Raw genomic sequence first — 26,389 nt, forward strand, 5'->3', positions numbered from 1 at the left:
ATAGAGCAAAAATCTGAAAATCGATGAATATGTTACATAGGAGTTATTGCAGGAACAATGACGATTTTCTCTTAATATCGTTAGAGAAAACCTTGAAAAAACCTCAACCGGGTAACTTGTCACGACCAGAATTTAAACCCAGGCCCGCTGTTGAACGATCAGGCATGCTAACCGTTACTTCACAGAAGTGGACTAATTTTATTATTGTTTTCACTTCATATTTCATATGGTATTTTACTCCATAAATCTTCACCGGTTTTGTAGGGGAATATAGGGTAAACTGTATAGTGATTGACCACTTAAGCTAATGAATAATAAAACAATGAAATAGCGGAAAACAGTGGTAACTTATTGAGAGAATTTTAAAGGCATTGGGTCAAGTGAAGATTCAGAAACAAATCAAAATCAATAAACAAAAGAAAAAATAAAATTTTAATGCAAAGATAAATTAAATAAACACAACAAGTCCACTTTTACAGTTATTGACCGTCTACTGCACAGTTATTGACCACACGCTTATTAGTGATTGACCGTCTACTGCACAGTTAATGACCACACGCTTATTAGTGATTGACCGTCTACTGCACAGTTATTGAATACTCATTTATTAGTGATTGAACAACACATTTTCACAATTTTCACTTTTTTCTTGTCTGTTTCGTTTCTCTTCTTCTGATCTTTCTCATTAAGAACTATTCGCCACCGGCGTAGCTCTGTCGGCAAAGGTGTTTGCCTGCCGATCCGAAGTTTCGTTCGGGCGCGGGTTCAATTCCAGCTTGGGCTGATTACCTGGTTGGGTTTTTCCGAGGTTTTGCCCAACCGTAAGGCAAATTTCAGGTAATCTATGACGAATCCTCGGCCTCATCTCGCCAAATACCATCTCGCTACCATCAATCCCATCGACGCTAAATAACCTCATAGTTGATACAGTGTCGTTAAATAACCAAGTTAAAAAAATAAGAAAAGAACTCTTCTCGCTGCCTTTTCTTTCATTTCTTATTCGCTTCCTTCCTTCTCTTGCCTTTTCTTCCATTTTTCTCTTTTGTGCCTTATCAGAAGCAAGTGTGTGTCATTTCTCTGATGTTATTACAAATGGCTTCACCCAGCACTGGACGAGGACCAAAGAACACTTTTCCTTCAACGGGATATTTGCTTCTGGACGCTAAGGTTGCTTTTAGGACACCAAACTTCTTGGCAGCTTTATTTAAATCAAATCCACTGTGGACAGGTTCTGTAGCGTTTCGTAAAGCTTCCCCTGTATAATGCACTTTACCTGGCTTAGGCATTATAATATAGTATCAGTCCTGTAAAAATCCCCATCATTTAACCGATAACATATATAGAATTGGAGCAAATTGGTCATTATTCTAACAAATAATTTATGAACGACCAATCACTGTAGTTTGCGGCCATTCACTTTATAGTGATTGACCATGGGGCATTTTTATGTCATATAAAAACTTTAACAAAATAATATTCTGTGGACGGAAACATTATACCTTTTCTCACACTGTGAGTGTAAAAACGAGCACCAGAATTTATGTATCCTTTGCAGAATAAATAAATTATTGGATGCATTATTCTTAGCAATTTCTCTAGTTACTTACACTTGTTTAGGTTCAGTTGCATTTCCAATCGATTTCAGTCCTCTCAGACAACAGACACTAACTCAGTGGGATGAACAGCGACAACTAACCACACATAAGGGTTGCTACTAGAGGTATATGCAGCAAAAAGTGAAATCACGATCGTGGTTTATTCACAATATACTTGAAAAAAGGAAGCGGTCAATCACCGTATACTGGTCAATAACTACCTAGTTTACCCTAATTAAAAAAAGGAATAGATACAAAGTGTTATAATTGTTTACATTATTATTACCATAGTATTTCACTTATAAGGGGGCGCACACTATTTACTACGCCCAAGTTCCTAGAAACCTAAATCCTGGCCTGATTGTATTTAATAATTATGCAATATCAACAGTGTAAGTAGTTGAAAGCTTTTGTTTCCCTCATTCCGTTCCACGAAATTTTACCCTCCATTTCACAGAAGGATTTTCAGTTACTGAACTAGGCCTAGACCATCTTTTCGTGTATACAAGGTAAGCAACTGCGCTACCGGTAATGTGTTCTGTTAAGAACTTGCTTCCTAGTACTAGAGCTCATTCAACATATAATTCTCTCCCACTTCGCGAGTACAATGGAGGGAGTCGTTACAACGGTGTACAGCAGCTACCTTCACATAGCATACGATCTAGCTGGTAAGTTGAACGAAGTTCGAATACTGAGTACAAACCCAGTGATGCCTTTCGTTTCTACTACAACTAAGAAGATGCAAACATAGATTAACAATGTGTGTAAAGCAAAACAAGGGAAGTTTGACATGGTAAGTTAAAGTGTTTATTTAGAAGATGATTATAGTTGACGGGCAACGTTGTTAACGTTTGTCTCATTTCTTTCTTCTACATTTGAGTAATCGAATTCTTAATACAGTGTGTGTTTTTTCACGTGCTTACAGTGTCTCAAAGACGAAAAGTTTTCCAGAATACGATTTTCAACAAAAAATCCTTCGTCCGATGGGGGAAAATAATTGTATTATTAATTTTTGCCATTTTGAGCTCAATAGTTTTTTAAGTGGGAACCCAAACTTTTACAACGAGGTTCTGATTTAACGCAAAAAAAAAAACAAGCAAGTTTTGGTCAAACATTTTAAATCGATTTTTAAACCATTATTTTTATAAAATATTTAACAAAATTGAAAAACATTAGTATACGGTAATACTTTAAAAGATTGTATCTTAGATTTCTTCTGTTTATCTTTAACATATATATATATATATATATATATATATGAACATAAAGTACTGTAAACGTAAACATAACATTGTTTTTGTTTACCTTTAGCGTAAATATCTTGTTCTCTAAAACTAAAGTCAGAAGTCTAATTTACTTTGTTTAACATTCACATACACATAAACGTTTTAAAGATTAATAGTTTCACGATCGTTGTTGGACTATGATAGAAGTTAGTTGAAATGTATGTTCATGAGAGAATGAACTCTGAACAGGTTCGGACGGTTTCGTTAAAAAGTGTGCGTAGCTTACCTCTTGTTATGCACGTCTTCTGTTAGCAAATCAAGGTCAATTCTTTCAAATTCTGTTAAAAACAGCGTTTATGTCGATATCTTCAATAATACTGATTTCATAACACAAAGACTAATAATATTATGTATCAACAATATAAATGTTACCATAGTCATCGTAACTATAGCGCTTAGGTACAAAAAAACAAATGAACTAGTTTTTTTAATTTATTGCATTCAATTTCCCAAAGACCACGATTTGCCGTCCTACGGAGAAATATACTAGAGCTAACATGGAAGTAATTGCAATCATGCTTTTAAAATAAGTAAACTTACAATTAAATTAAGATGGATATTAGAAAATTTAAATACAATTAAAAAAAAACAAAATAAAAGTTTGTTATAAAAATAATCACAATACATGCATTTACATTGAAACTTATTTGTATAAACTATACATTACATAATATACAATAATAATAGTAATATATTACATTAGGGACTATAAATAATATTATATTTTTTATTTGTAGTTCCTTATGTAATGTATTATTATTACTATTATTATTATTATTATTATTATTATTATTATTATTATTATTATTATTGTTGTTGTACTTCCCCCCTTGGAGATAAAATAATAATACATCACACAAGGAACCACAAATAAAAAGCAAATATTACTTTGATAGAAGTTAGAACTTATTTTAAAAGGTAATGGAAAATGTTATGTATTCTTGTATTAAAAATCAAACAAACCGACAGTATAAATTCGTTAAAGAAGATAACAAGAGCAGCAATACTACAATTTTTCTATTTTTAAGAGGAACTCCATTAAAATTGACAAATTTTTTCCTAAACGTTTTTTTTTTTCAACCAAATTTTGAGAGCGTGTTTGCTATGTAAAGGACTAACAAAATCTAAATTTTTAACTCCCGAATGTTTATGGTTTTTGATTTTTTTGTTTTATTTCTATCCTTTTTAGAAATATTTTCAAATCCAAGTTCTTAGTAGAAGATCTCAATTTTTAATCTTCGTTTCTTTTGGACATAAGACATAAAGAAACATTTCTATGTATTCATTTTATGAAATATTCTATTTATTCGCTTTCAATTTCTTTTTATTTTAAAAATGTTATTTTTCCCATTATTCATAAAAAATTTTAATACAATAAACTAACACCATTTCTCACAAAATAAATGCACAGAAAGAGAGAGAACATGAAAAAGTTAACAAGTTTATGAGTTATGAGGGAAACGCTTCATCACTGCACAGTAAATTGCCACCATTATAAATTTAGAAAAAAATATATATATAAATAATTTTTTTTAATCTTAAATTTTTTTTCATATAGCTTTACACATACCAATTTTCATTATTGTACAAGATACAATAATGGAGGGAAAAAATGTTGATTATTTCCAAAAATTTTAGTGCTGTAAGCTGTACCTACCTCTCAAGTCCTTTGTTATTTTATTCATTATTTCATTCGTTCCTACAAAACATTCCTTTATTTCATTCTTTCCTTCTTTGTTATCTTTTATCCGTTCAATTAACCGTTCATTCATTCCTTCCATCACTTCCCCGTTCATTCATTCATTCATTCATTCATTCATTCATTCATTCATTCATTCATTCATTCATTCATTCATTCATTCATTCGCTCTGAATTTCTGTTGCAGATCCGAGAACTCGTGATTGGTTCCTTACTGGCTCGCCATGGACACTCTTCGCCGTTCTGGGAATGTATCTGTTTGTTGTAAAAGTTGCTGGCCCACGCTTTATGAAAGACAGACCTGCCTATAATATCGATGGAATCATCGCAGTTTATAACATCGCACAAGTAACCATCTGCTCTTACTTATTTATAACAGTAAGTACATGCAGGATACGAAACTTAAGCAAGAAACACTTCAAATTTGTAAAACAGAGTTACGAAGGAAAGTGAAAACCGGTGAATAACGTTTTCACATTATAGTCCCGTCTTCTCTACGAGTACAGTCATTCCAATATTTCTCGACACACTAACTCCTATCATTCATACACTCAAACACATGACAAAGTCGTAATAGCAATCTCATGTGTCCGTAGATCTCATGATCTACCCACAGCATTAGGCACTTGTGAACCGATCCAGTAAATTACGATTGTAAATTATTAGTACAGTCGCCAAACGTTTATTTTTATGGATAAATTTTACGCGTTTAAAAATGATTCCAGGTCATTCCACTGTAACTTCCGTTCTATTCAGACATATTCATACTGAAACAAAAGATAAAGAAAGTTTTATTTTTTGTTATATTGCATTTAGGAACTTTCTTCATAGCAGTAACCAGTAAATGAAAATAGTTATTTGTGACTTATTGATGAAATAGTTGCTGTAACTCACGTTATCCAAATTGTAACGTGAGTTAAAACAACAATTTTTTTATCAGTAAATTACAAATAATTACCCATAATATAACGTGAGTTAAAAAACTATTTCTTCAATAAATCATAAATAATTAATTATATTCCCACTTACTGGTTACTGACATGAAAAATGTTCCTAATTGCAATAAGTAAGCTAAAAAAACTATCTTCATTTTTGTTTTAGTACTGTACATATCTAATAAGGTCATTAATGTCTATATACGGTGGGTCCCAATCACCACACCATGTCGCGTCCTCAGGTTGCGGATAGAGGAGACGGCCTCTAGATATGGAGGGTAGCTGCGAATATACTGAATAAGCAGTCGTGGACAGCCGATAAGGGGTGGTATTCCAGCTTGGGGGTTGGGCGAAGAGCTAACAACCCATCACCGTAAAAAAAAAACAGCTCCTTATGATACCACAACATAAGCCTCGGAATGGAACTGATTCTCTGGCACGACCATAGCAAAGGACTAAGGTTATGAGATTTGGTACTTGGAATGCAACAGGTCTAAGTAGAACAGGAGAGGCAACATTGCTAGGAGGTTAGTTTAGATGGGAATGGCATATCAAAAATAAGATATTACTTCCTGTATTATGGGGAAGGAAACAATAATCACCAATTAGGAACAGGATTCTTTATCCATAAAAGATTAAAATCAGGAGTAAAAAAGGGTCGAATTTGTCAGTGACAGGTAATCGCATTTAGTACTTAATGGTAGATGGTGCGATATCGTGATTATAAACGCTCACACCCCTACAGAAGAGAAAAATGACCATATAAGGGATAGCTTCTATGATAGAACATACTTTTCATCAAATACCGTATCTAAATATCACATGAAAATTTTATTGGAGAATTTCAATGCTAAAGTGGGACGGGAGGATAGTTTTAAACCAACTATTGGGAAAGAGATCCTACACGTCACTAGTAATGATAATGAAGTTAGTTTAGTCAACTTTGCGACATCAGAAAATTAATTGTCAAAAGTACAACATTCCCCCATAAGGATATACTCGTACATAAATATACTTGGACTCCTCCAGATGGATTGACACACAACCAAATAAATCACGGAGACATACTAGTGTAGTATGCATTCGAACCTTCAGAGGGGCAGACTGTAATTCTGACAATTATTTGGTAATTGGAGAATTAAGAGAAAGACATCAGTAACCAAACGAGTAGAGCAACAAGTTAATATTAGGAGATTCAATATTCCGATATTAAAAGACGAGGAAGCTGAGCAAAATCATCAGGTCAAAATTTCAAATAGGATTGCCGCTTTAGGAAGTTCCGAAGAAGTTTGGGAAGAGATACATGTTAATAGCGTGTGGGAAAATATCCGAGACATCAAAATTGCAGTTGAGCAGAGCGTAGGTTATTATGAAACTAACTAAAAGAAACCGTGGTTTGATTAAGATTGTTGCATGGTAGTAGAAAAAAGGAAACAGGCAAAATTGAAATTCTTACAGGATCCAGTTGCGGCGAATAAATGAAAGACGTGAAGCAAGTCGTACACTTATGAGGAAAAACTGAATGAGTTAGAAACAAATAGTAAAAATAAAAACATTAAGGATTTATATAAGGGCATAATGGAATTTAAGGACGGATATCACGTGAGAGTAAACGTGATCAAGGATGAGAATGGAGACTTGCTTGCGGACACTGATTCAATCCTGAAGAGATGGAGAAACTATTTTGGGCAACTACTAAAAGTACATAGGCAAAATATAAATGATCGAGACGAAATTCAAATAGAAACTGCTGCGCCATTTATACCCAAACCCACGTTTTCTGAAGTCGAAATTGCAATAGAAAAACTGAAAAAGTACAAGTCTCCAGGTATCATCAAATTCCAGCAGAATTAATACAAGAGGATGGAAGCGTATTATCTAGAGATATTTATATGTTTGTACTTGCTATTTGGGAAAAGGAAATTATACCAGAACAATGGAAGAATCCATAATTTTACCCATCTTTAACAAGAGGGAAAAGAATAACTGTAGAAACTTTCGAGTAATATCACTGTTGTTGACGTACAAAATGTTGTCCAATATTCTTTTGACAAGGTTAACTCCATATTTAGATGAAATTATTGGGTATCATCAGTGCGGTTTTGGGCGATTATTGATAAGATTTTTCTGTATTCGACAGATATTGGAGAAGAAATAGGAGTATACTTTAGGGTACAGTACATCAGTTATTCATAGATTTCAAAAAGGAATATGAGTCGGTTAAAAGAGAAGTTATAAAACTTTAAATGTTCTTTTTGAATTTGGTATTCCCAAGAAACTAGTTAGATTAATTAAAATGTGTCACAATGAAACGTATAGCAGAATCCGAATACGCCAATCTCTATCTGATGTTTTTCCAATTCACTGCGGGCTAAAGCAAGAGATGCACTATCACTTTTACTTTTTAACCTTGTTCTAGAATATGCTAGGATAACAGAGAGGGTTTGAAATTGAGCGGGTTACATCGGCTGCTTGTTTATGAGGGCGACGTAAATATGTCAGAAGAAAATCCACAAACTAGTAAGGAAAATACGGGAATTTGACTTTAAGCAAGTAAAGAGATAGGATTGGAAGTAAATCCCGAAAAGATAAAGTATATGATTATGTGTCGTGACCAGAACATAGCACAAAATGGAAATATAAAAATTGGAAATTTTTCCTTTGAAAAGGTGGGTAAGCTCAAATTTCCCGAAGTAACAGTAAGAAATATAAATGACACTCGGGAGAAAATTAAACGCAGAATAAATATGGAAAATGCGTGTTATTATTCGGTTGAGAAGCTTTTTTCATCCATTCTGCTCTAAAAAAATCTGAAAGTTAGAATTTATAAAACAGTTATATTGCCGGTTGTTCTGTATGGTTGTAAATCTCGGTCTGTCACCTTGAGAGAGGAACAAAGATTAAGGGTGTTCGAGAATAAGGTGTTTAGGAAAATATTTGGGGCTAAGAAGGATGAAGTTACACAACGTAGAACTGCACTCACCTAACATAATTAAGCATATTAAATCCAGACGTTTGAGACGGGCAGGGCATGTAGCACATATCGGTGAATCCAGAAATGCATATAGAATGTTAGTTGGGAGGCCGAAGGGAAAAAGACATTTGGGGAGGCCGAGACGTAGGTGGGAGAATAATATAAAAATGGATTTGAGGGACGTGGGATGTGGTGTAGAGACTGGATTACTCATTCTCAGGATAGGGATCTATGGCGGGCATATGTGAGAACGGCAATGAACCTCCAGGTTCCTTAAAAGTCATTTATAAGTAAGTTCATAAATGTGTGGAATGTAACTTTAGTTACTGTGGAATTAAGTTATTTGCCATGTTTCAATGATATTCCTCATTAAAGTTTATTTTCTTGAACTATCATTTAGAAGTCACTTTGGAACAATATAATTCATTGTGAATTAAGTAAGGAAAACTTTCATTTTCTGCACTTCACACAAGAGAATTTTAACTACAAGAAGGAAGTTATGTGATAAGTACCCTGTGAAACGAAAAGATGATTTACGAAAAAAACTATTTAGATATTAATAAGACATTGCCAGCGAAGAAATGTCTTCGACTGATGTGTGTATAATGATAAACCTGTTTTCCGATCTTGTAAAGTGGAAGAAGTGATAATGAAACACTTTCATCTGGAATGCAAAACCCTCAACATTGACAAAAAACCTTTGGATGAACTTGACTTTCCAATAATATAAACTATGCTTGATCTACGTTCCTTAACGATGTGTTCAATTAAATGTACCAATTCCTAATTATAATAATTGTCAATACCTTCAATTATCTCCGTCACCGACAGCTCACATCCTTGACGAACGAATTTAATGCAAATTTTCTACTTGAGTTACCAAAGAAAACTTAAGATTTATAGCAAAAAAGTGACTATACGAGAGTCTAGTGTATACAGTCACGAAGCTTGAGTTGTGAGGTGCTAGGAACAATAGACTGTGTCGGTACAATTTCGCATTGTCTATAATGAGGCGATATTAGTGATCCTAGTGGTTAGCAACTATCTATGGATGCATATTTACTACGTATTGAGCTTCGTAAAACTGTATACACTAGACTGAGACTATACATTACGCCTCTTTATATCTGTTTACCTCTCTACATCTTAACTCTTTCGCGCCGGAATTTAAATACCACAGTTGACTGGAATTTAGGTCTAAATGCAGTAACATTGTATTTTAATGCCTGTGTGCGACTATTTAAAACATTGAAAAAATTAAAATTATAAAACAAAAATAATGTTTCTAGCCACTACCGTAAGAGCCAGGCTCGTGTACGGTGTGGTCTTAGTCAATAATATAACATAACATTTACAAGGACAGTTTACTAAATACAGTAAGTAACTTAATTCAAACCAATAACACACAAGAGCAAAAAAAAAAAAAAAAAAGAGAAAAAGAGAGAAAAAAGCACATTTAATATAAATTAACAATCAGACAGAAGCCAGTGATATTCAATAAAAACATTAATGTAGTTGACAGAAATAAAAGTTAAAATGTACACACATTTGTTAATATTATATATTATGAATAATTTTATAAATTCCTTTTTTAAAGGCTTCAATTTTAAAATATTTCAAATTTGGAAAATGGTTTGTAATTTTATTATGAAGTCTTGGGCCGAAACTACCACTTTGTTCAAGAGCTGCACTTGTATGACTTTTAGGATCAGTTAATGGGAAAGTAGACTTTTGTCTTCGAGTACGATATCCATGTCGATTAGATTTATGTTTTATTTGATTTCTGTGGTAGTAAGTTAGTAAACTATATTAATAAATTTCTTCAATAATTAATACTTTAAAATCTGTATAAATTAAATTTGTTGGATAATCTATATTTTTGGTTAGACAAATTTTTATTAATTTTCTGTGTAAAAAATTAATGGATTAAGTAGAAATGATGATACTCCACCCCAATTTATTATACCATATTGTATTAATGATTGTACTAAAGCTTAAAATATTATTCTCAATGTCTCCTTAGTGATAAAATTTCGAAATTAAAATTAAAATTGACTTATGGTTCTTTCAACGACAGTTACTTTCAACTAAAGTTGACGTTAGGATTCACAAACTTTTAATCCAATTGCATAGGAAAGGGATTCGACAAGTTTCAGGCCCCACAGATATCAATGAATTTCATAACCAATATTATTTTTAATCATTGAAATCCTGCTATCTTTTCATAATGTTGGTATAAATTTTCAAAGCTATAGCTGTATTACAAGCTAAGTGACGTAAATGATACAACCTTAATCCCAATCGGAAAAGGATAAAGTGTTGCCTTGAGATTGCTCAATGTTTTAGGGGGATAACAGAGTTTTAGGTAAGATAATATTAACTACGTTACTTTGAACTAAACGTGGGTTTACCACTGCTAATCCGACACACAAATAATAATCCAAGTACTAAGAGTTCCTCTCCTTCCCTATCCCAGAAATATTCCCAGCGTACTTATCAGCTGGACAAATTACGACTGCACTTTCTCGTGGTAAAGAAAAGAACTATTATGACTGATTTCCTGATACGCGGTGTCATTTAACAATGTTCAATATTTTATAACGTCCCAAGAGTACTGCAAGAAGAACGAAGTTTAGGAGGCGAGATAAGCCGAAAAAAAAGTTATCGTTCAGCAGAGAGTTTGTAATCCAAGTAACAATGAATGACTGTGAGTTTGAGACTGTGTGACATCCAACAAATTTACCAGATTTTGCTCCGCGTGACTATTTTCGTTGTCAAATCGCAAAGAGGATTCGAAAAGAACTGAGTTCATGAAAGATAATGACGTGATGGAAGTCGAAATTATTGGTATCAGTTTAAAAGTTCTGAATTTCATCTGAGGGGCATGATAAGCTTTTGAATCGTCCCAATAAATGCATTTAGTTGAAAGAAAATTATGTTAAAAAGTAAAGAGGTGTGAATAATACTACAGTACGTAATTTCTGTGCTGACATTTTTCAAATTAAAGCAGTGCCTTGGCTATTGCGAGTCGCCTTGGTTACCTCTAGGGCAGGCGATTTTACTCGGATATCATTTGCTTAGTCCAGAAGCTCGCTTCCCTTGCCAAGCGAGGATAACATCATTAAGCTCTTATAAGTCACTCCGTCTAGACCAGGAACGGAAATAGGCGCGCAATGAGCCAGTTGCACATCGGAGTCAGTAGTGGCCCTCACTCGTCGTACGCGCACCTCACGTAGGAACCTCACAAGCAAGGTTGTACATGGAAGGAGAGTAGAAGGCTTAAAGAAATTTAATCTTTATTTATAGATTTGAAGGATATTAGTTTAAGATTAACTTAAGCTTTTAAAAGATATTAAATCATCAAACAGTCTGGGAGGAGACATTCCTTTTAGGGATGAAAAATGGGGAAAAGCCCAATGTATAATATGCAAGAAGCACGTGATGTGTATAAAACATAATTTAAAACAACCCTATGTAATTTCAATGGAAAAATTTTTTCCGAGAACGGGTGTCGAACGCGCCAACGGTCTACCGACTGAGCTACCCAGGAATGTAGGCCTACCAGACATCGGCTCAACTTTTCCCCTTACATCCACATACCTCAAGCGGGCTGACAAGACGCCAGAGACCCAACATTGAGAGCACACAAAATCTGTGAGACTTGAATTGTGGTTATGTTAACGAGCAGTGACTTGTATTATGCAAATCTGGCTTCCAGGTATAGTTCCTTGTGAAGCTGATTTGAATAATTTCAAGGGAAAAATTGTTCCGGGGTCGGGTATCGAAATTATTCAAATCAGCTTCACATGGAGCTATAACCTGAAAGCCAGATTTACATGAACATTATGTAAATTTGCAGCCTATGTACTGTCCAGGTTTGCTAGTACACATGAAGCTTATGAAGCCAAGACTGAGAGCAAACATAAAGGATACAAAATTAAAGGCTGTTTTATGGCTTGCAGCATTAAAATATCAATCAGGATATTGTCAAAATACACATTAAGAAACAAAGAAAGCCCCTTCTTCCAGAATATAAGTTCTGAAGCTACACAGGCCTTGTTGTTACACTGTTTGAAGAGACAAATCCTACATACTTTCTGAGATCTGTACACTTGTTCATAGGAGGTACTCAATGTGATGTACATTCATAGCAATGCATTCCTTTGCCCTTTGGCGTAAGGAATCACGCACTCTTTGAAACTGACCTGATTGTTCTTGATAACCAAAAGTCTAGGGGATTTAGGTTTGGGGAACGAGCAGGTCAAGGTGTGGGGCCTCCCCGATCAATCCAGCGGTCCTGAAATATCAGCGTCAGGTGTTCACGCTCATTGCGGAAAAAATGTGCTGGTGTGCCATCATCATGCATGAACCATGTCTGTAATCTCTGCTGACATGGCACCTACTCCAGCAAGATAGGCAATACGTTAATAAGAAAGTCCTGGTAACGAATCCCAGTTAATCTCTGTGGTAGCACGTATGACCCTTAATCTATCTCACATTGAAGTGACGTAGACCTACAAGTAAAAGACAGAAACAATTGCGGAATCGACTGAACAATATTCTCTTCCTAGTAGCAATAATTTATTTTAAAATATCAATTATTTTTAGGAAAGCGGTTCATAGACAAACAATATTAAAATTCAAATTAAATACCGCCATCGCTAATAGAAATAAATTAAACTTATGACTTAATGCTCACCATAGTTAAGACATATTTCTCACTGTGACACCAGGTGATAGATGCCGGCTTCATAGAATCCCTGTGACCTGGAGGTGAAGGAATATTTAACAACAATTTGCACTGCTTCGTTCGATGGAAATGTAGTTGCCTTCAGACATGTTTTCAAATCCATAAACATATGGAAATCGAACAGAGATACAGTAAGTCTGGGCTGTAAGGAGAATGTGACAGGATTTCCCAGCGTAACCATTTCAACTTGTCTCTTGTAGATCTGGCAGTGCGAGCTCGAGCATTTTCATGGAGTAAAATCACTATTCTTATTTAAACGGCCTGGACGTTTATTCTTGAAGTTTTGTTTAATATGCCCGAGTGCGAGTGTACAGCACTGGGCATTGATCATTTACCACACTCCAGAAATTTCAATAGCAATGGACCTCGATATTCGAAAAAGAAAAAAAAAGTGTCGTTATTTCTCTCCACCTCCTTGCATATTAAGCTTTTTAGGGTAAGGAGATCCGATGTGTTTCCATTCCATGCTAGACTGACAGGAGTGTGACTCAAAATAATGTGCACCACGACTCGTCAGAATGTGATGCAAGAAGTGCTCATCTTCCTCCTGACATCGTATGAGGTTTCGCTGGCAGATTTCCATACGTTCGACTTGTTCCTTAGCAGTTGAAGCCTGTGACACACACTGCGCGCAAGCTTTGCTATAGTGCAGGTTTTTGTGGAGAATTTTATTGACGCTTCCCTATTGATATTCGGTATTAAAATAAGTTCTCTTATTGTTACTCTCCTATATTATAGGCCTAGAAGAAGAGCATAAGCATGTTGAATTGAATTGAACGCTTATCCTTGTCGTGAATTATCCTGTAGATATGTTCGGTTGGTACGAAATCGAGCACACCAGTCCTTTAAAGCTCATATCCTTAGACATGTCTCTTAATATACTGCAACCATTCTACGATGCATTTCAGCAGTTGTGGTCTCTTCTACAGTCAAAAAACGAATTATAGCACATTATTCATTCTTTTGGTCGCTTTCATCTTGCGTCATTCTCTTTCTATTTAACATCAGAAACAAAGACAAATATACCAACGACACCTATCAACAGAAAGTCTATAAGTATTGTTGCCAATACCTCTAAATCGAACTACAGCCGATACTCGTGTTACATATAATAAGCCTCGGCCCACTTTCATTTGAATTAACCAAAAATAATAAGATACAATACAAAAAATTATTTGAAATTGAAACACAAAATTCCCAATTTTTGTTACATTCCATGTTATTTGATAATGTTTGGATGAACCTGAACATCTAACAGATATCATTAAATTAATCTTATTATTTTACAGGGTGTTACGTTCGGATGGGGAACGAAACTACGATTTTATTGCGAGCCAGTAGACACTTCCAGTAAGCCACTTGCTATTGAAGTAAGTATGATGAAACACAAGTTTGTAATACCGAGAATGTAATATTCTACATAATATATTATAGTAGGCCTATATACTGTATATCGTATATATTTGCTTGCTTGTGTTTGTAATATATATTTTTGCACAGTGCACCTGTTCCATTTATTTACCGCTAATAGAGATGAACAAAACTAACTGCCGCTCTCGCTCGCTGTGTTCGTTGCATTTGTCTTTCGAGTCTCGTTATTCTCGTGCGCTTCGAGTCTCGCTCATCATTCTCGAAATAGCATGTGGTCAGCGTGGAAAGATTTTGTAACTTTGAATGACGTAAGTCATTGAAATAAATAACATTATAAACGTTTAAATGAGACAAAAAGACAAAACAGAACAATATCTTAGTTTCAAAATGCTCTGGTTCTATTACATGATATTACCTATAAAAATAGAGAAAAAACAGTTCTCAAATAAATTTGCATTTCTATGAAACATAAAACATAATGTTAATATATTTTACTTGACATTGCACACTTGATCTCAAACATAAGAAAAGAAAATTCCTAGCTTTTTAATAAGGGCTTAGTAATTAAATAAATACTGGGGAACGGATTATTATATACTGAAAGATAGAGATGATGTTTCAAACAGACCAATTAATTTTTTATACATATATAACAGTTGCAAAGTAGATAAAAGTTCAGTCAGGTATAAACAACTGTGGCGATTCAAGGCTGCTTGACGTTCGGGACTTCGGGGGTGATCAATCTCGGAGTCAAAACACTCATAAGCAGTCTTTACGTCAACGACGCGACGTACAGAACAATGTCGTGCGGGTTTTCGGGTTTTCGATTGCTGTTAGTCTTGCTTTCTCGATCGTTGTTCATCTCTAACCGCTAAGCGCTAAATTCGCTGTCCGTAGCTGTGGTACCGGCTTGCGTCATACGGTCAGGAAAAATAGTCTCTATACAATATCTTAGTCATTCTCTAGTCCAAAATTTAAAAAAAATATAAATAAGAGAAACAACTTTATTTAATAACGTACTACATAAACTTACTGTCATAACTTGTAGGCTCTCCAGGTGGACTTTATTTTCAACATATTCATTGATAAATGTTAAGATGAACATAACATTTTCTTATTACCTCTTATTTGAACGGGACTATGGATCTAAATCACCGCCATTCACCTATTCTTTCTCCTATCGTGTGAGACAACGGTCGCATTTCCCCACTACACACGCGGGTTAAGACCGGTCATAATGCCGATAAATTGTTTATGCCGCGCACTACCTGCGCAATATAATTATTTAAGTTTTAACTTTCATAACAATATAATTTATCAATTATTTTTGAAAAAATTTAGAAACGTACACAAATTCTTCTTAACACGTATTGCATTTTGCAACAATCCCATATCGCACTCTTGCTACAATGATATTTAAAAATGTGATTTTAAAAATACATATTTTATGAAATAATAATTTGTATGGAGGAATTTTCAAAAGCAACGCATAATTATTGTAATTAAAATTGAACGATGGGATTTTGCACAAAAAGCTCAGACACGTCAAACCTTGCATTTTGAAATGAATATTTTTTTTATGGAAACAAAGTATTTACGCGACTATTGCGCGAGTTATGACGTCATCGATATCATATTTAATGACATCTTATAGTTTCTTTAAACCCTCCTGCTACCAAGAGGGGTAAGAAAATTACCTCACTGATCATCTTCCAATATTATTTCCATTTTTCTTCATATTTGTTTTTGAAATTCCATGTATTTGTCCGTTATATATCTACTAACAATTTGAATTAAGAATAACAAAAATATTTAATCTACTTTAAGATGTAATTCACATTATTCATGTGGGGTGATCTTGTTACCCCCTTTTGTAATCTGTGTCATAAAACTTCCAGGATATAAAATTCAATCTGTTCTTCATTTCTGAGTTTGTCTGCTTCGAAATTGTTTTATTTTGTGTTATTTGTAACAATTTTTATATTGTTATTTATATTATCACGACCCTTCGTTCCCATTTCTTATTTTTTATTTTTCTTTGTTAGAAATAATTATTAGTAGAGCCTTTTTTCGAGACGCTCATTGTACATAGGTGGTGTTGGAATATTTGAATTTCAACGAAAGACTAAAGTTTGATTTACTAATTTTATATTTTTAAATATTTATTTTATAACTCTATTTTTGGGGGGATTTTATTTTATTATAAACAATTTTTATATGCTCACGGTATAGTATTCAAATATTTAAATTTCAAGAATTAATTAAAATGATTTCCAATTTATGTTACAGTACCGGTACTTTGAATTTCATTCCTTGTAAATGTGTTTTCCACCATGTCAAAACTATAAGATAGCATTGAGAAGTTTGTCTTGAAATGAAAGGGAGGTAAATTTAAATTTACTGTAACAAATAATTATATTACCTAATAGTGTCATCAGTAACATTTCTAAAGTTCATTAATTTTGGTATATGTTTTCAACAAAATGGAACAGGACTTTTGAACCACTCTGTATTTTTAAGGAAAGGAAGATCATTTTATATTTTTAAATTTTTTGTAAGTCTATAGTCTATAGGCTGTAGATAACCACAGAGATGTCAGTTCTTGTCTCCTATCAGATTTCAACTTTATTTCAGATACGATCTAACGAAAGTGTATATGAAAATGGAAATAACTGTAAGGAACTTCCTATATGAATGATATGAAAATTACATTCTTCTTAAAATTTGTCTATCTTCACTGAAATTAGTCATAATTATGGACGTATAATATTTTACTTGAGACAAAAGGTCAAGTTTTGCAAGCAGAAATGCTGTACAATTAATATTCATTTATTCTGGTTCACGTTAACACTTTGTTTAAAAAACTTAAAATTGTTTAACGACAAGTTAAAAGTGTTAAAATTTTTAAAAAAGGTTATGTATCTTAGACAGACGGCCCGTTTCGACTCCGGTGCTGCGTCATCTTTAGTGTCCTACGAACTAGGACACTGAAGATAGCGCAGCACCGGCGTCGAAACGGGCTGTCTGTCTAAGATACATAATCTTTTTTAAAAATTTTAACACTTTTAATGTGTCCTTAAACAATTTTAAATTAATATTCCTTAATTTATAATAAATGTTCTAATATTGTATGTCATATTGAAACAGTTACATGAAGTTCAAGAAATAAAAGAATAACGCCATTTTATTTTTATTCTGTAGATGGCAAGATGGTCATGGATGGTGTACATGACGAAGATTTTAGACTTGTTGGACACAGTAAGTAGAATTAGGCAAAAGTTACATAAGACTTCATGATGTATTTATTGGTTAATTAATACGATCATCAAGAACATAGCCTTTATACTCACCAGAAAAGTTTCGTCGTTCCGCACACTATGACACACATGATGACGTGTTGCAAGAATTTTGTTTCCATTTCCGTCATTACCGTCACCATCTGCAACAATATTAACATTCCATTAATATTCGTAACAATCCAGAAATATAACATTAGATTCAGGATTACCAACATCAGTAAGTATATTAAGATCAAGGTAATATTAGCTGAGTACTAACATCAGCAAGTGTACTATTCGTTCACTGATGTTTTATCCAGTGGAAAGAGGTAGTATCTGTACAGATCGCAGCTAGTGAAGTGTACCGGCACACGACACTTAACAAGAAGCCAAGCTCTGTTACAACACGTTATTTGAAGAACAGGTTAGTTAGTTCTTTACTTAAAATACAAACTAAGTTAAGTGTTAGATTAAAGTAATGCTACTAGACATCCCCGTTTTCCGGGGTTAGTCGACGAATTTTCCTTTTTGTCACCGAACAGAATTCGTCCCCGGAATATTCCCGAATTTAATAATTACTCCCCAGATATTCCCGGATTTTAACTGTTAAATATTATAATTTTATGAAAATGTTGTTGAATATCTTAGTGCCTGGAGTATTCATTCACAATATGTATGTGGGATGTATATTGCTAAGATGTGTTCCACAGCAAGAGAAATTATAAGAGAGAGTCCATTATTTTTCTTCCAATACAGATGAAAATTTCATTTTATAAAATTTCTTCCTTGAAGGAATATGTGACTTCAGAGAAAATGGGGAAGTGGAATGAAGAAAATGCTGATGTTTCCTCAAAATAGAGTGATTTTGTTTTAATTTTCTATGAGAACATGATTTCCTATGCACTACTCCAGAATTTGATTGAAATATCTGTGTCTTCCTGAAAGTAATGTTTATATGTAAATAGAAAGAGTTCAAGCTGCTAAAATTGATGATGTATTAAGTGAATTTATTAAAATTAAAATAGCTGTTCCGCAAGGAACAGTCCTTGGACAGATTTTATTTTTAATATATATGACCTTTTAATGATAGACCTTAAAGAATATGAAGGTGATTTATATTTGTATGCTGATGATACTGTTTTACTTTTTAGTGGAAAAACGTGGACTGATGCTTATTATAATGCAAATTGCGGCTTAAAATTGATAAAAAAAGTTCGATTTAAATTTACTTGTAATTAATAAAGATAAAACTATAGCTATTCCATTTTCTTTAAATATTAAAAGTAATAAACCAATTTCATCTATACTACAAATTAAAATGCATAATTATGATTGTTCCGATATAAATTGCAAGTGTCGACCTGGTTGACGAGTTGATAAGTGTGCTTAAATGCGACAGGCTCATGTCAGTAGATTTACTGGCATGTAAAAGAACTCCTGCGGGACAAAATTCCGGCACATCCGGCGACGCTGATAATATAACCTCTGCAGTTGCGAGCGTCGTTAAATAAAACATAACATAAATTGCAAGTGTTCAGTTATTAATGAAGTTACTGATGTTAAATACTTAGGTATAATTATTGATAATCATTTAAACTGGAATAATCATATTCATTATATTTGTAATAAATTACGTAAAACATTATGTTACTTTATTATTCTAAGAAATATTTTGTCAATTAACTGTTTACGTGTAATTTATTTGGCATTATTTCAGTCTATATTTATGTATGGTATTATATGTTGGGGTGGAACTTATAAATCCAACTTTTATCCGTTAATATTACTACAGAAAAAAAAATATTAAAACTTTATTTAAAAAAGCAGAAAGATTACCCAACTGAATTGTTGTTTAAACATTTCAAAGTTTTCATCATTAACAAATGTATTATTTTATTTTATTAAAATATTTTCATAGAAATTTTAATAACTTTGAAAGGTATATACACAAATATAGAACTAAAATATGAATTCTCTGCGTTTGTCTGAACCAAAATGTAAAACCAATGCAACTTTTTATCATACCATGAGTCAAGGTCCCAGATTATTAAACAAATTTTATTCCAATAATATTTCAACCACGAATCCTCTCCAAATTAATAAAAAAAAAATAAAAAATGTATTGGATTTATAGTTTAGGTTTAAACATATTAAACACTATTTAATCTGTATTTACTCTCAATTTTAATGTTATTTTTGTCTGTATTGGAATCCCCTCCTGAGCACGAGTCTTACTCGTTCAGGAGGGGGCTAGTTTATCTTTCATTGTATTTATTAACTTGTATTCATTTCAAACTTACTAGCAATAAAAATAAATAAATAAATAAATAATTTTAATTCTAAGTGTATAAAAGCAATACAAGTGAATGGCAAACTAACAGAAATGTTAAAAGTAGTTTCTTCATATATACCGATATCTGTTACCGAAAATTATGAAAATATCTGGTAACATTAAAATGTAAACTAGTATAGGTCTCGCAAGCAGGAAATACCGACGGAAGGAATGCGAATGAAACAATGCGATAAGGAAGAGCGGGCGACAGGAAAGGTCACGAGATAGCTTGAATGATATTCAAGAGTAAAGTCGGAAGAGAAATGACATCGATAGAACCAGTCTTGCGTTGTGATAGTTACATTATGATTTTAGTCTGTTCCTTTGCTTGTGAATACGTGTCTTGTATCGCACGTTCATTCGTAAACATATGTTGAGCGTTTAATTAGCTTCGAATTTTTCTCTTGCTATGTTCTTTATTTCCACAGCGATGTCCTCATTTGTTCATCTTCTTGGAAGAGACAGTACTTCTATCGGCCAGCACCTCTTGCCCCTCGGCGTGCCTACATACACATGTCAAAACAGACAACAACGCCATCATTGCTTTTCGGTAATCGTTCCTTGGGCGAGCTATAGTTATCATGTAGTGTCATTGGGAGTATGTGTCTCGAAGTATTGATAGTGAGGATGAAAATGTGTATCACCAATTGAACGTAGTAAACCCATACATACAGTGCCAACTACAATCATTTATATATATATATATATATATATATATATATATATATATATATATATATACAGGGTGTTTAAAAATACGGGGTATAATTTAAGGTATGTATTTCCCACATGTAGACAATCAAATTAGTTCATTACAACATGTGTCCGGAAATGCTTCATTTCCGAGTTATGGCCTACACAACATTGAAATTCACCGGAACGTTTTTCTTTCCGCAGGTCGTTGTCATTACAGAAGATGTTCAAAATGTCCACCTCCTGCTTGAATACAGACCTCACATCGATGTCTCATTGACCTGTGAACACGATCCCAAACTCCAGGACTATTGCGTATGTCCTCAGAACATGTCACAATTCGATTCCGAAGGGATTCCAAATCAGGCACCGGAGACGAATAAACCAATGATTTTAAATGGTCCCACAAGTAGAAATCGAGAGGGTTCAGATCAGGTGAGGGTGGAGGCCAAGCAATTGGGCCACCTCTACCTATCCACCGATCAGGAAACCTTCGATCCAAATACCGGCGAGCCGTACGACTGAAGTGTGCAGGAGCGCCATCATGCAAGAAGTGAATGTGTTGACGATTGATCAGTGGAGTGTCTTCTAAAACATGAGGTATGGTGTTTTCCAGGAAGTTTGTATACGCCTGCCCCGTAAGTCTATTTACAAGTACATGGGGTCCAACTAATCGATCACCAATGATACCGGCCCACATGTTGACGTTGAACCGCACCTGGTGATGAGATGGAACAGTTGCACGTGGGTTTTCATACGCCCATACATGCTGATTGTGGAAATTTGTTATGCCGTCTCGTGTGAACTGTGCTTCATCTATAAATAATACTAAGGCAGGAAAGTTCGGATTTACACCACACTGCTGCAAGAACCACTGACAGAACCTAACTCGTGCAGGGTAATCTGCTGGTGACAGGGCCTGTACACGTTGCAAATGATAAGGATACAATTGATACTCTTTCAACAGTCTCCAGACAGTCGTATGAGGAACATTGACTTGCAATGCTACCCTTCGTGTGCTGATAGAAGGAGTCATGTTCACAGACTCCAGAATCTCCTCCTGTACTTCTGGAGTTGTAGTAAATCTTGGTCGTTCCCTTCCCAAACCAGGAGAGTTAAATTTTCCATACTCGCATAGACGGTAATGGAGACGTACAAATGTCTTCCGATCTAGACATTGTCGCTGTGGGTACCTCTCCTGGTACAAACAACGAGCCAGCACAGCATTGCTGTCCGCCTTACCGTACATGAAGTGTATCTCTGCCAGCTCTTGATTTGAATACATGTCGCACAGTCTAACGCCTACACAACATTGAATGTAACCTTTGCTTCGGAATGAACTGTCAGAGTGCCCTCTTAATGTCTCCTTTGACGTCAACGACCTGCGGAAAGAAAAACGTTCCGGTGAATTTCAATGTTGTGAAGGCCATAACTCGGAAATAAAGCATTTCTGGACACATGTTGTAATGAACTATTTTGATTGTCTACATGTGGGAAATACATACCTGAAATTATGCCCCGTATTTTTTAAACACCCTGTATATATATATGAAAAACGTTCCGATGAATTTCAATGTTGTGAAGGCCATAACTCGGAAATAAAGCATTTCCGGACACATGTTGTAATGAACTATTTTGATTGTCTACATGTGGGAAATACATACCTGAAATTATGCCCCGTATTTTTGAAACACCCTGTATATATATATATATATATATATATATATATATATGTACACACGAGGACGGATAACAGTGCCATGACCTACTTGCTAAACCTATAGCTCCGACAGGATCAAAGTGGTTCAGTGGCTCTGTAGTACAGGGACATCATTTTATTTTTACTTCAATTTTTATTGTACCTGCGTTTCTAAATGTACTTGACTCCCACCCCTTTCACTAATGTCCTTGCTAACGTCAGTCACACAAACTTACGGCCGCTGTTGCTAGCAGTGAAATAAACAGTACGGAGTGCAGTGTGTTTCAGAAATATGTTGCAATTTCTATAGAAGAAAGACCTTATATTATTGAAGTTTATATTCACATAGGTATCGTGTGTAGCATAACTGAATTTATCTGTGTGGACTGAGCAAAAGTGAAGATTAGAGTTATCGAAAGTACGGTACTCTATAATATGATACGGTACTTAACAGCATTATTTAAACAAGAGTTTTGTTTTACTGTTTGTAGGTATGAAGGACGATGATGGAAACTGGAATTACAATATAACCGAATGTGAACAAAAGCTTTTTCCACAATTTCCTGATCATATCATTACGGAATATTTTCGTAGAAATGTCATTAATCTGATAGATAAATTTATAGCAACAGAGTGTACAGAAAGAAAGAAAAGTGTAATATGGCCAACAAGGGTGACAGAAGATGATGTAGAAGATGCTAGAGAAAGGATGCAGCGAGGTCCTAATAAGTCGGTCAAGAAGTTAGCTGTAGAAATTGGGGTTTCTTACGGAAGTTCTCACAAAATTTTCAGGAATAAATTAGGGTAGTAATATGCTGAATAAAGTAGACATTACATAATGAATATAACCGCCTGAAGAGTTGAGTTTGTGAAAAAAAAAAATTGTTACTATTCTACTGTTTCTTGATAAAATACTGTAAAAGTAATGATCAAACTGAAAATCGTAATACTGTATTTCCCTGTAACATAAATGGATACCCTACTTTTCTCTCCTCCTATAGCTAGTAAAATGATTTGTTTACATATTGCACTAGTAACACCAAACTCCTATAATGGAAAGGGGTAACAGTGTTTCCGAGTATAGCCAGGTTAATGTTAAAAATATTGGTAAAAATAAAGTGATGTCCCTGTATGTGAACTCGTAAGTACTTATTGCTTTGCTGCGAACAGCGGCAAAATTTTGTCTACAGTTGAAAAGATTTCACACACTTTCCTTCGAATTAGGCCACTACTAAATGAATCGATTCTACGTTGGTCTGTTATTTTGACCTTGGCACACTTTTTTACTTGGAGTATTTTGTTATATTTACCGCAACTATTTTCTTCAACGCTGAGCACATTACTCCTGCCACATTTATGGTTTTTGCAAGTGGATCATCACATTGTCCTCCTCCCTTCTTAAAATATTTATAAACAATTTGTGTACGTATGGGTTTACCGCGTCCATCCGGTAACACACAACGTTCATTTTCATTATCAGTTCATCACTATAAATATTTCAAGACACAGATTTCCAAGCAATTCACATGACAACAACTAGTTTACACTTCAACTAATCCAGCATAAAACTCTGTTTCAACGCATATGTGAAGAATAGAATACTGAATATACATCTTGATTACACAACTTTTAACACTGTATCATCTCAGAATATATATGATAAGTCTTTCTTGTGTTAAATTTTAACGTACCTTGTTAACATGTGTGGACCTATTTTTGGTCATCTTCAGAACTGGTCGTTGTTGGTCTTGGAGCCTCTTGTTTCCTGTGTGGGTGCGTTCGTAGTGTAGTCAAAGAGTGTGTGTGTTTTGAAATTGAGTTGTGTGTTGAGAATATCGTTGGGGTGTGTTTTCGTGTGTCTGTATATTTCATATTGTTCTAATATGTTGAGTTGCTGGCTTTTTGGTTGGATGTGCAGTATTTCCATGTCTGTGTTGATGTCTCTGTAGGTGTGGTTGGCATTTGTGATGTGTTCTGCATATGTGGAGGTGTTTTGTAATTTTGTTATGGCTGTGATGTGTTCAATACTGAATAGCCCCTTCTTCAAATAAAGTGTTGCCACAGCGCTTGGTTTCTTATAACCGATACGCTTCACTGGTTGCAACCACAATAGATACTATCCCCTTCCCAAAGGCTAAAACATTAGTGAAAGAACAGTGTGATTATTTTCATTAGTATTTGTATTTTTTTATTACACAGGCGAGTCAATAAGTTACAAATCGAAGTAGTGACATACATTTTTAATGACGCGCCTGAAGCTATCACGGCTAGATGAATGTATTATCCAGATCAGTCTTAGGAATTTGGTACCAAAGCATTGCTTTGAGGTTGAGTGCAGCTAGGGATATAGATCTATTGCACTAGCATAGTCCTACTATACTCTATTCGTATAAATAACTCCCAGCATATCCGCAGCTATGGGTGGATGACTTAGTAATTTGATTACAATATATGCACAGTAGAGAAGCAGTTTCATTAGGTAATAAAATTGCCGACGTTCACAATGAAATTTTACAGTTTAATGAACGATTTTCAACTTGATGGAAGTTAAATTTTCCAGTCACAAGAAGTTGAATGCAATACTTCAAGAATTTGCTGGTGACCACAGTAACAAAAGGAGAAACGTCTTACTGAAATTATGTAATGTGGAAATTTAATATATAACAAAATAGTAGTTTAGAAACACTGCGCTGTGAAAAACTACGCGGAATGCCTGTCTTCATGTGGTGAATTAAACTGTCTTCATCAAAACGTAAGTGTCTTTTCGGACATACAGTATATATTATTTTCATAAGACAAATTAGCGTTTTATTTGGAAAATAGAACTGTACAAACAACAATATTATATTCTGTATGTATAAGGCTCCTACAAAAACCTTTCCAGTTTCGGACACATGTAATTTACGTTCTATGAATCTGAGGTGCATGAAAATAGTACCAATGGAAAGAGATACTCAAAAAGTTTAGTTCCTTATCTTAAAGATGTTCAATGTGTCCCCCTTGGTAACACGGGACACATCAAGCCTATAGTCAAGTTCCACGTACGCTAATATGTTTTCGCGGGATATCAGCCGAGTTAAAATTTTGGAATGTTCCAAGCTTTCAACGCTATCTCTGCAGCCATCTTCAGGGAAGTGGTGTCTGGAATCGAAAAATCGAAAGGGGATAATTGAGAGGAAAAATTTAAAGGTACGCATAACGCGTCCTTGCAAGGGGTTGGGGCTGTACGAAACTAAATATGTGAGCTCCAAGCCTGTTGGCCACTAGTCTCACTCCGGGTTACGCTGCTCCACTGAAGGAGCTCTAGAACATTTAGAAGGGGATAACCGAAAATGGACGTAATCTCTTAGGTACCACATACGCGAGGGGGACTGAAATGTGATCAAAGGATCACGGGACGGGGCGAGGAGGAGATGGCTGGTGTTTGCCGTTAGGATGGCAGATGTTATCTTGCACATTGAAAGGGGCTTAGCCATTTCGCAGTGCAAGTGGAGTTGTGAAGACTCTGTCATCTGTTGTTCGATGACAAGGCAAGTTAAGGCCGTCAGAAGAAGCGCCGTGAAATCTAAATCTGCAATTTGAGAGGTCCTTATCCTTTCAAATTGCGACTAATTGAGTGACCTCGTACATTTAATAGACAATTTATAGGTTCTGAACTAGGGCATACGTCGTTTACAAGAAAAGGGGAATATATATGGGGAAGGGCATATAGGTCCGTGGCCCATTTCTTATAGGGCTCATCCCGACATTTGTCTTACGCTTTAGGAAAACCACGGA

The 26,389-nt window shown here is 34.6% G+C and overlaps 1 protein-coding gene across 4 annotated transcripts in view; it reads left to right on the plus strand.

Annotated features, from left to right (window-relative positions):
* Window positions 1–2,109: 2,109 nt before the first annotated feature.
* The window catches only part of LOC138710598 (very long chain fatty acid elongase 7-like), a 58,745-nt gene continuing 34,465 nt past the window's right edge, over window positions 2,110–26,389 (plus strand). For 3 of the 4 annotated variants that reach the window (XR_011335277.1, XR_011335278.1, XM_069841598.1), the window contains exons 1-4: window positions 2,110–2,263; window positions 4,768–4,958; window positions 14,529–14,609; window positions 17,812–17,868. Coding sequence is in view for 2 of the 4 variants with exons in the window: in XM_069841598.1 (XP_069697699.1) it covers window positions 2,203–2,263; window positions 4,768–4,958; window positions 14,529–14,609; window positions 17,812–17,868 (390 nt within the window). In the remaining 2 variants the exon portion in view is untranslated. Of the gene's footprint in view, window positions 2,389–4,767; window positions 4,959–14,528; window positions 14,610–17,811; window positions 17,869–26,389 lie in introns of all 4 variants that reach the window. The other variant, XM_069841599.1, reaches the window with a different exon arrangement.

Source organism: Periplaneta americana, chromosome 12, assembly GCF_040183065.1.
Source record: "Periplaneta americana isolate PAMFEO1 chromosome 12, P.americana_PAMFEO1_priV1, whole genome shotgun sequence".
Classification (NCBI taxonomy): Eukaryota; Metazoa; Arthropoda; class Insecta; order Blattodea; family Blattidae; genus Periplaneta; species Periplaneta americana.